This window comes from Pangasianodon hypophthalmus, chromosome 13 (genome assembly GCF_027358585.1).
Source record: "Pangasianodon hypophthalmus isolate fPanHyp1 chromosome 13, fPanHyp1.pri, whole genome shotgun sequence".
NCBI lineage: Eukaryota > Metazoa > Chordata > Actinopteri > Siluriformes > Pangasiidae > Pangasianodon > Pangasianodon hypophthalmus.
Genome location: NC_069722.1, coordinates 1342733 through 1354403, shown reverse-complemented (window position 1 = coordinate 1354403; position 11671 = coordinate 1342733). Strand labels below are relative to the sequence as shown.

Below are 11671 nucleotides of genomic sequence, written 5' to 3'. Positions count from 1 at the left end.
ATCTTTTTCTTCTGTTACACTGCCTCCAACTATGCGACAAGCAGTCATATCGCTTATTCTTAAGAAAAAAAAAAAAAGACCCTCTTGACTGTGACTCTTATCGCCCTATTTCTCTTCTTAATGTAGATAGTAAAATTCTTGCTAAAATACTGGCTCATGTTCTGCCTTCTATAGCATCCAGTGATCAAACTGGATTTATCAATTTGTTTTTAATATACGCCGGCTCTTAAATATTCTCTATGATCCCACCCCATCTGATGTTCCTCAGGTACTACTATCACTCGATGCTGAGAAAGCGTTTGACCGGGTGGAGTGGGACTATCTTTTCAAGTTTTGAAGAACAAAAAATCAGATATATTCTTTGCAGAAACAATAGAAATATAAGCCACACTGGTTAGACCACTAATACACTAATAATGAAGTCAGTCTAAATATCATGGGAACAACACAATATATGGCTTTATTGCATATTAGAACAAAAAGAGCTTGTTTATAGCACATCTAAACTCTGCAAGATGGAGCTATGGAGGAAGAAATCTCAAGACAGAGCCCATTGTCCTCTGGCCAAAGTTGTGACTCATGAGTTATATTAATATCAGATAGTCTAGGAATCATAGTTTATATGAACTGTAAGTTAAAGTTAGCTATAAGGATATGAAAATAATATCATGTACTGTAAAAGGGACACACTGGTCATAGTCAGCTGTAAATAAAAGAAGAGGAAGCAGGAACTTGTCTAAAAATACTAAACTCGAGGGCGTGGCACATTTTTATGACTGCAGTTGGTTCAGATTCTTATCAGTGTGACTAATCCTGGCCTGACTAATCTGTCAGGGTTACAGGTACATCAGAGGTCTAAGATCAAAATGATTAGGTAAGAAATGAACATGTGCATCAATATTTTACAGGGGAATCCCACTGAATCTTTTATGATCCCATTGAAAACATTTTACACTCATTAAGAATTAAACATTAAACATTAGATAAATGGCTCATTCTGCAGGAATCTACCAACTGAAATGTCTTTTCAAAATTTGTGATAAGTACCAAGTGGACCTACAAGGTTTAAAATGCAAGAATAGCCATTTTGTTTGTTTGTTCAAACTACCATAGCTTCATATGTACAGTTTTTATATGTACAGTTAATGATGCTAAAACAGTAAATCTGTCAAATCTTAGTACTATTTGTCCTCACACTGACCTGCACATTTTCCTCCACCTTGCACCGTATTTCCTCCAGCTCATAAATATCATAAAACATTCTCTATGAATATAAATCAGTGCATATATGGATTTATTATGGAAGGAATAAAACCTGACTGGCCATTCTGTTACAGGAAAATAATCCATGACAGGGTGGTATGATACGGCCCGATGTGAAGTGGACTGGATTATTTCCCTAAAACAGCACATCATGAAATGTTGTATTCCTCTTATACCACAAGCAATTTGTCAAGTATTTGTCAAGTATTACACATTGTACTTTTTATCTGTTTATATTTGCATTTACTGTTGCGAAGTGCCAGCAAAACAACTTAGTTCCTGTTCTCACTTACGTTATAGCAGCTATAAACAGTTGTTCCCTCACCAGCCTCTCTTTTTACTCTCTTGAAGTTAATAAGCCAAAAAAAAATAACTTAAAGCAATGCGTAAACTCCTCTATCTTGAAGATGTCGGAAAACACAACGTTATAGCTTTAAATCCAAATGTTACAAAGCGCTGACACTGGAGATTCCTCCCAAAAAATAAACATTTCCTTACAGGTAAACGATTACACTTTTTTTAAAAAATCTGTTTATGTGGAGTGTCTGCTGTACGAGTCCCTGTGAATGAGCTGTTACCATAGAAACGATAATGTATTAGAACGAGTGCATTAATATAAACCTGCGATTTGCAGCTGCACTACTGTCAGAGCTGCTATTATAGAAAATTAATCAACACCTTCTGACCAATCACAATCCAGCATTCAAAAGCGGTGTAGTGTAAATGTTAAATAATAAGTCTAGCTTCTGTTTTACAAGCTATACACTGTCGATTGTAGATACACATCTCTTTTTCATCTTTTGTTATTCTCAAACCTTCTAAACGTTTTAAACTTTCTAAATTATTTATTTAAGGCATTAGGCTACCGATTGAAAGGTTGTAAATCCCAGCATCACCAAGCTGGGTCCTTGAGCAAGGTCTTTATCCCTCAGCCGCTTAGTTATATCCTGTCTCAGTTGTAAGGGTGTTTTTACACTTGGTCCTTTTCAGGGGTCTGAACACAGTTCACTGGATTTTTCGGCCCGTGTGTGAACACTCCAAACGATCTCAGACCCCTTTAAACGTGAACCGAACCGAGCCCATCTCAGGAGGTGGACTGAGTACGATTCACTCTCAGCTTACGTTACGGTTCGCTAAAAACATGCATCCTGAACAGAAACCTTTCTCAAGTGAGATCTGATACACAGAGATTGTCATACAGGCCTCCGTACAAATCGAGCTAATCAACATGGCTGCTTCTGCTGGAAGAGGGTTAGGGTTAACTGTGTGTTGGTTTTGTTACTTATTTATTTTAAATTATAATTTTGCAGAAAGTTAAGTTTATTTGGTTGTCTAGGAGCTCGCGGACTTTGAGTTCTTGCATTTTTTTAAATTGTGTTCTCTATTTCTCTTTTGTAATTTTAAAAACATGTTGTACGGGAAAAGTAGCACATGTTTAGGGTCAGCCCTCTTGCGCAATTTTGCTGTACCCACGATGTACAGCATTGCAAGAGGAAGAAAGCAACAGCATGAATGCAAAGAGGTCTGAGACCCCGTTACTGCTAAATGAGGTTACTGTAAACCACTGAGTATCGAAAACATCATCTCCGCTAAGACCCTAAAACACCTCTGACTTTTACACCAATCATCTTTTACAGCATCCATCTTTCACACCATTCTGTCCAAACACCCACAAACCTAGACCTGAACATCCTGTCCCATGTCCTGCACAGGTATAAATAGCCCATGTAGAACTGAAGAAGAACATTTAGAAGGTTCTAGGAGGTTCATTTAGAAGACCTATTTAGCGTGCACAGGTCATATCTGCTCACACACGCATCAAGGTAAGTGCAACAACCCATAAGGTTGAATTACATCCACTCTTAATGGATATTTTCACAATTTTTATATAAAGATTACTTATTTATTTTATGCAAATCTGTTGAATGGTAAATATATTTTAGAACTATTGGTACAGATTTATTAATGTTTTGGGGGAAGAATCACTCTAATTATAAGCTACACAATGCTGATATCGAGCCACAAATTAATAAGGTAAGGACATAATAGTAAGAGCAATACTGAGAAATAACAAACTAGTAAAATGTGACACATCAAAATTCTCTATTTTTAGTCCCGGGGTTCGTCAGAACGAAGATCTATTTCTCTTGTATTACACACCCAATTTAATTACAGGCTTATAATTAATTAGGTTTTGTGCATTTGTCTTGGATTTACAATGCAAAAGTCACCAATAAAACACATGCATCATTGTGGAGCTGAGAGAAAAGTGTCCGTCTGGAGTTAAGCATGATGAGACACATCTCTAAGTGACAATGTCGTATATCTATCTTGAATATCTGCTGGTCTTACAGCCTGAGACACACTTTGCTTGCACAGCTGATGAGGGACATTTGTCTTAAACATCCTGTTTTACTGGAAAATATAGGTACTTTGCTTCACTTTTACTACATCCACAATCTGTACTAAAGTACACTATTTATTTAATGTGTGTAATGGATACAAAAAGTCTACACACCCTTGTTAAAATGGCAGGTTTTTGTGATGTAAAAAAATGAAACTAACATAAATCATGTCAGATCCTCACCTTTAATGTGAAATTGCAAAGTATACAAATAAAGGGAAAACGATCAGAAGCTTTTTTAGGGATAAAAGGGAAAATAAAAAAACTTACAATAACCTATTTGCATAACTGTACACACTCCTAAACTAATACTTTGTTGAAGCAGCTTTTGATTTTATTACACCACTCAGTCTTTTTGGCTAAGAGTCTATCAACGTGGCACATCTTGACTTGACTTGATATTTTCTCACTCTTTCTTGTAAAAACATTCTAGATCCGTCAGATTGTGAGGGCATCTCCTGCGCACAGCCCGCTTCAGATCACCCCACAGATTTTTAGTTGGATTCAGGTCTGGGGTCTGGCTAGGTCAATCAAAAACATTGATCTTACTTTGGTTAAGCCATTCCTTTGTTGATGTGGATGTATGCTTTGAGTCACTGTCATGCTGAACGATGAAATTCCGTTTCATTTTTAGCTTACTAGCAGACACCTGAAAGTTTGGCAGTAAAATCGTCATGATGCTGCCACCACCATGATTCACCAGGGGTATGGTGTTCTTTTGGTGATTTGCTATTTTTGCACCAAATATACCTTTTGGAATTTGTCTCATCAGACCATAACATATTTTTGCCACTTGGCTTGGGGTGATTTTGGGCTTGGATGTTTTTCTTGAGAAAGGGCTTCCATCTATCCACGATACACCATAGCCCAGACATGTGAAGAATATGAGAGATTGCTGTCACATGCAGAGAGTAATCAGTACTTGTCAGATGTTCCTGCAGCCCCTTTAATATTGCCATGTCTCTTTCCAGCCTCCTTGGTGTGATTTTGTCTTGTCTTTTTGTAAATTTTGGAGGGACGTCCTGTTCTTGGTGATATCACTGTGGTGCTCAATTTTCTCCTATTGGTGATGATGGCCTTTATGGTGTTCCATGGTATATCTAATGCTTTGGAAATTCTTTTGTACCCCTCTCCTGATCGATACTTTTCAACAAGTGAGATACCATGTGTAGACTTTTTATATCCATTATATATATATATTATTATATATATGGGGGCAGCCGTGGCCTAATGGATAGAGAGTCGGACTTGCAACGCGAAGGTGAACATGAAGGTCGTGTGTTCGAGTCTCAGGTCCGGCAGGGATTGTAGGTGGGGGGAGTGAATGACCAGCGCTCTCTCCCACCCTCAATACCACGACTGAGGTGAGACCCTTGAGCCAGGCACCGAACCCCCAACTGCTCCCCGGGCACCGCAGCAAAAAAAAAAAAAAAGGCTGCCCGCTGCTCCGGGTGTGTATTCACGGTGTGTGTCTGTGTTCACTACTGTGTGTGTGCACTTGGATGGGTTAAATGCAGAGCACAAATTCTGAGTATGGGTCACCATACTTGGCCACAAGTCACTTCACTTCACTTCACTATAGTGGATCGTAAAAATGAAAACTGATGTTCTTCTCAGCTGGATGAGTAAACTGCTTCTGAGGCTGTCAGAGATATAAATATACACTCACCATCCACTTTATTAGGAACACCTGCACACATCAGCCAATCATGTGAGAGCAGCACAATGCATAAAAAACCATGCAGATACAGATCTGGCACCAACAACCATGCCATGGTCAAAGTCATTGAGATCACATTTTTCCTTATTCTGATGTTTGATTTGAACATTAACTGAAGCTCTTGACCTGTATCTAGATGATTTTATTACATTGTGTTGTTGCTGTATATAAATTGTCCTTCCACTGGCAATTTTATTCCAACTGTATCATTTATAGTTAGCAGTATAATTAGCAGTTTTCTTTTTTTTTAAAGCAATCATAAATAGAGCTACCACACTTCACATTGTCTGAAAGTGCGAAAATGGCCCAGGAAGAAATCCCAGTAACACTTACTAATATGACTACATTTATAATAATAAAAAAAAAGAATATAGGGTGCCTATGGGTGCCTACTTAGGTGCTTGGCCCCCTAATAATCTATAAATATATTGATATATTTATAACAATATTTTTTATTTTAACATTTTATAAAACATTTATACATGTTAGAATTATTTACAAAAAAAAAAAGAAAATGCATTGCTCCTTATAATAGCAATGTCTATTATGCAAATGAATTCTTCTTATTATTATAAGCTATAAGTAGTCTACATAACACATTACCAGTAACAAAGAAACTTAGACGGTATGCCGTATTATGTTTAGACAGCTTACTAGTAGGCACCTGAAGGTTTTGCAGTAAAATTGACTGGTATTTGTAGCTATTCATGATTCCTTTCACCATGATAAATGCCCCAGTTCTGGCTGAAGAAAAGCATCCCTAAAGCATGATGCTGCCACCACCATGCTTCACCATCAGTAGTCCAATGTCCTATTACTTTTATTGTAGCATGTATTTGATCCAACACACACACATATATATGTGTATATATATACATATATATATATATATATATATACACACACACTGCCTGGCCAAAAAAAAGGTCACTGTTTGGGTTTAAATAAGCAAATACGTAAGAGTGATTTGAAAGAATTTGTAAGAAATGATTTGATCATTACTGCAGTGATTAATATGTTTCAGCTGGCAACAATTCTTTTAACCTTAACTGATGCAGTGTGTAGCTTCTCATTTCCATGGCAACCATGGCAGATTACGTATCCCGTGGTTGTGGAAAATTGTTGGCCTGCATCAAGCAAAGAAAACAACTGAAATGTCTAGTGCATTATTAAAGCCTGGAAGGATAGAGTGAAGTGAAGTGACTTGTGGCCAAGTATGGTGACCCATACTCGGAATTTGTGCTCTGCATTTAACCCATCCAAGTGCACACACACAGTAGTGAACACACACACACACACACACACACACCGTGAACACACACCCGGAGCAGTGGGCAGCCTTTTTTTTTTTTTTTTTGCTGCGGCGCCCGGGGAGCAGTTGGGGGTTCAGTGCCTTGCTCAAGGGTCTCACCTCAGTCAGACAGGATTTGGACTAAACAGCTGTGTGGCCACAAGAAAGCCATTTGTTAGTGAGGCTAATCGGAAAAAATGACTTCAATTTGCTAGGGAGCATAAAGACTGGACTGTGGAGGAATGGAAAAAGGTCATGTGGTCTGATAAAATCAGATTTACCCTATTCCAAAGCAATGGGCGTGTCAGGGTAAGAAGGGAAATGCATGAAGTGAAGTGACTTGTGGCCAAGTATGGTGATCCATACTAGGAATTTGTGCTCTGCATTTAACCCATCCAAGTGCACACACACAGTAGTGAACACACACACACCGTGAAGACACACCCGGAGCAGTGGGCAGCCTTTTTTGCTGCGCCGCCCGGGGAGCAGTTGGGGGTTCGGTGCCCTGCTCAAGGGTCTCACCTCAGTCGTAGTATTGAGGGTGGAAGAGAACGCTGGTCATTCACTCCCCCCCACCTAGAATCCCTGCTGGACCTGAGACTCGAACTCACGAACTTCAGGTTCACCTTCAGGTTGCAAGTCTAACTATCTATCCATTAGGCCATGACTGCCCCCTAAGTGATTCACCTGTCATGCATAGTGCCTACTGTACAAACCTCTGGAGGCAGTGTTTTGCATCAACTGGTCAGGTCTAGGCTCAGCCTCATTGTGTGGCAATAAAATGAAGTCAGCTGAGCACCTGAATGTACTGAATGACCAGGTTATGACCATGAATTGGCCACCACAGAGTCCTGACCTTAAACCCATTGAAAGTCTTTGGGATGTGCTGTCAATGAACAGACTTTACGGAGTGGTTAGACTCTCCTGTCCTCAATGCAAGATCTCAGCCAAAAATTAATAAATTAATGCAACTCTGGATGGAAATAAATGTTGTGAATTTGCATGAGGTTGTTAAAACAATGCCAGGACGAATGCATGCCGTAATCAAAGCTAAATGCAGTGCAACAAAATATTAGATTGTGTGACTTTTTTTTTGGCCAGGCAGCGTATATATATATATATATATATATATATATATATATATATATATATATATATATATATACATACATACATACATACATACATACATACAAGTTATTGTATTTATCCATTTTTATAAACATTATATTTATAAGGTTTTTCTTGAATTACATACAGTATGTACAGTAAATGGCTTCATTGAAAGTGTTATTGAAATTCCTAAGAAAAAGCAAAAAGTAAAAGAAATCATGTCACAGGAGAAATCTGCATTGAATTTAATTTCAGACTATGATGACTTCTACAAACTTGTTTTAAAGAACCAACAGCTACTGATACCAGCAATTTACAATTCTTTGATTACAGGAACTGGACAAGCGACAAATCCAGCCATGTTGCAGGCACTTCTGATTTGGGCCATGTTTGCCGCAACTCTCCCTCCCCCAACCAGACAGAGTTGCTTCAAGGCCAATGAGTCTCAGTGTCACGATGTGGACTTTGTTCCCGGATTTGACCTGGCAGGAGAAGGCTTTGACATCACCACCATGCAACGGAAAGGGGCCTTCGCCCTCGACATGAGCTCCTGGCTCCAGAAGGACAACTCCTGTACTCTGTGTAAAAACCCCTACATGGGAGGTCAAAAGCAGAAGCTCCCAGTTTCTGTGGTGGACTGGAGACCAAGTCAGAAGTGCAGAATTAAGGTGTCCAGCTCCGTCTACCAGTCCAGTGAGGCCCTGGTCAGCTCCAGCACCTCCTCTATCGAGAACAACTGGAAGTCATCCTTACAAATTTCCAGTATAAGAGGTGACGCATCACTGATGCTGGCAGGCAGTAACTCCAAGCTGGCTGAATATTCAATGGAGAAAACCAAAAAAGACAAGTTCAGCTTCACCCGCCATGCTGTCTCTTGTGGATACTACAGGTAGGATGTGAAAATTAGTTTTTTGTCAATTCCATATGTTGAAATATGTACAATTTATATTTAATTACATAAATGCTGCAAATTTGTTGTTATTTTTGTACTCTATTTTCTGGTCAAACTTCTAGATACAGGGTTTCGAGTCGTCCAATCCTGCACCCAGAGCTGAAGGATGAATTCAGAAGCCTCCCTGCGACATATGATAATCACACAAAGCAACTCTATTACAAGCTGATTGACAAGTTTGGTACTCATTACATCACAAAGGTGAATGAGATTTTCCACAGACTTTGAAACATACATGCAACTTGTTTTCTCCTAGCATGTAGGAAAGAAAGCCTTGTCAACTTCAGTTTTAGAGCAGTCCAACTTTTGTTCTAGAATGAATACAAGTGTGGTCTTCTTGACTGGAAATGCTGTGGCTGTGTGCAGGTGAGTCTGGGTGGAGAGGTTCGCTCTGTGACTAGCATCAAGCAGTGCCAGGCGTCCCTGCAGGGTATGACTGTGGACGAAGTGAAGACATGTCTGGACGTGGAGGCTTCTGCAAGTGTGGGAATTGTAAGCCTGCAGACTGAGGCGCATCACTGCAAGCAGGTCAAGGACAAGACTCTGAACAAAAAGAGCTTCTCCAGTAGCTTCAGTGACAGGTTTGTAGCATTGTTAACTTTTTCTGAGTAACTGTGGTTCAACAAACACCAGATTCCCAGAAGGGGCAGTGAAAATCACCTGGTAAATTTTTGTGCATGCCAAGACTTCAATAAAAGTCACAAAGCAGTAGCATTTGATGATACTACTGTAAGACCACAGAGAATTTGACCAGTCCTGGCCATGCCTGCAGAAAGTTTCACCGATCCTGCTCCCCTAGAAAATTTGGCCAACCCAAGCCGCTCCCACAGAAATTTTGACCAATCCTGCTACTGAAGAAAGTCTGACAAATTCTGCTTCCACAGAAAATTCCAAAGACCAATCTTAGCTGCTACCGTAGAAAGTTTCACCAATCCCTCTCCTGCTACTGAAAATTTGACCAGTCCCACCTGTTCCAACAGAAAGTCTGACCAATCCTTTGGGGAGTTTCACCGATCCCTCTCCTGCAGACGGTTTGACAACTCCTACTCTCTCAGAACGTCTGATTAATCCTGCTCCCATAGAAAATTTGGCCAATCCCACTACCACTGAAAATTTGACCAATCCCACCCGTTCCAACAGAAAGTCTGACCAATCCTGCTCCGACAGAAAGGTTGGCCATTCCCACCAACGTCTGCAGCAAGCTTGACCAATCCCACCTACTCCTGCAGAGTTTGACCAATCCTGCTCCAACAGTTATTATTATTTGAACCTACCTGTTATATTTTCTGACAGACAGCTGGTTCTACTTGTCAAAATCAAAATATAAAGAAATTAATTCAAGATGCCTTGACACTGATTAAGATAAAGCAGTTACTGAAGATGAATGAATGAAAGAAGTAAATGCATCATTAAGCACTGCATCATATTCACACTCTCATGATAGTGAATTTGGTCTTTGTTTGTCCTACAAACTTCATACCTGATTGATCTGCATTTATTTTAGAATTTATTCAGTACTGCTGACATCCATGTTTCTCTTCTCTTTCTTGAAGGGAAACAGATGTGATTGGTGGCCATATTCAGAATGTTGACCTCCTTTTCTCATCAAATAATGACCCAAAGGCCTATAAGGAGTGGATCTCATCTCTGCCCACTAACCCTGATGTCGTTACTTACTCACTTGAGCCCCTTCATGAGTTGATGCCAGCTAAGGAGCTGAGCCGAGAGCATTTGCGCAATGCCATCAAGGACTACATACTCCAGAGAGGCCTGTGGAAAAATTGCACGAGCCGTTGCAAGATCGGAGTGAAGACCGATCCTAAGGAGCCGTGCATCTGCAGCTGCCACAACAACCGGGATGTGGCCCTCAACTGCTGCCCCACTCAGAAAGGATTTGCTCAGGTCACTGTAACTGCAATCAAAGCCACAGGTTTATGGGGAGATTATTTTACACAGACGGACGGATTTGTCAAGCTCTTCCAAAATGGAAAGATCTTCCTGGGTCAGACACCCGTGATCTGGAACAAAAACTCTCCAACATGGAACTGGAATTTCAATCTTGGAACTGTGGACCTTACTCAGTTCAGTAGTGTGAATCTGGAGGTGTGGGACAGGGACAGCGGCTGGGATGATGACCTTCTCGGGAGGTGCACTGTTAAATTGAAATCTGGTGTTGAGAAAAATGTCTGTGCGCTCAATCACGGAATGCTGTATTATAAAGTGCAGGTGAAGTGCGTCCCTGGTTTGGCTGGTTCTTCATGCTTGGAGTACAATCCCTCTCCCATGGAGGCACAGCTGGATAAAGTGTACGTTTCCCGGCATGCTCGTCCGATTCCCAGAGGCATGCTGCTGGAGATGGGAGTGCTCCTTGATGAACGCATTCCCCGCTTCAACCAGAGCAACATTCGCAAAGCTGCAGGTTTTGAATTGTAGACCAATTGAGCAGTTTGTGAACCTATTGCAAATTCATGCCAGCTATTAAAATTTTTAAAGTACAATAGTTGCACATAATATTGGCACGTTATAACTAAATCTTTCCTGCTCATTTCTGCTGTCATTTACCTTTTTAAAGCCTAATAAATGTCTGAAGCAACCCTTTTGTTTTGTTTTTTTTTGTTTTTTTGTTGAAATATTCTTGAAAAATGCCAGACACTGTTTTGAGTGTCCGGTAATATTATGGGTTACATTTGCAATATGTAAAATGCATTCTTACATCTCAAGAACACCCACAAAGTCCACACGTCTTACAGAAAGTGAGAACTGCAACGTGTGGTTTTTATTTTGGCAGCCTGAGAGAAGACATTTCCACCAGGGCAGAACTGACTATTGCTTTCAAAAACTCTTTGGTTTTAGAGAGAGTTGTTCTATTAACATAAATAATTTTATATGTGTTCTTACACACATACACACACACACACACACACACAC

The 11671-nt window shown here is 40.0% G+C and overlaps 1 protein-coding gene across 1 annotated transcript; it reads left to right on the top strand.

The window, feature by feature from the left end:
* Window positions 1–2968: 2968 nt before the first annotated feature.
* Window positions 2969–11337, top strand: LOC113528093 (perforin-1). The gene is made up of 5 exons (XM_026916425.3): window positions 2969–3086; window positions 8125–8680; window positions 8806–8944; window positions 9110–9324; window positions 10297–11337. Exons 2-5 carry the CDS (start codon window positions 8151–8153, stop codon window positions 11174–11176), a joined length of 1764 nt encoding a protein of 587 aa, XP_026772226.3. The 5' UTR covers window positions 2969–3086; window positions 8125–8150; the 3' UTR covers window positions 11177–11337.
* The last annotated feature ends 334 nt before the right edge of the window (window positions 11338–11671 follow it).

Bases quoted from the DNA above. Each gene is read 5' to 3' on its own strand.
- LOC113528093 (XM_026916425.3), top strand. From the start codon at position 8,151: ATGTTGCAGGCACTTCTGATTTGGGCCATGTTTGCCGCAACTCTCCCT. The intron at 8,681-8,805 runs GTAGGATGTGAA...TCAAACTTCTAG, and splicing joins GTCTCTTGTGGATACTACAG to ATACAGGGTTTCGAGTCGTC. The intron at 9,325-10,296 runs GTTTGTAGCATT...TCTTTCTTGAAG, and splicing joins TCCAGTAGCTTCAGTGACAG to GGAAACAGATGTGATTGGTG.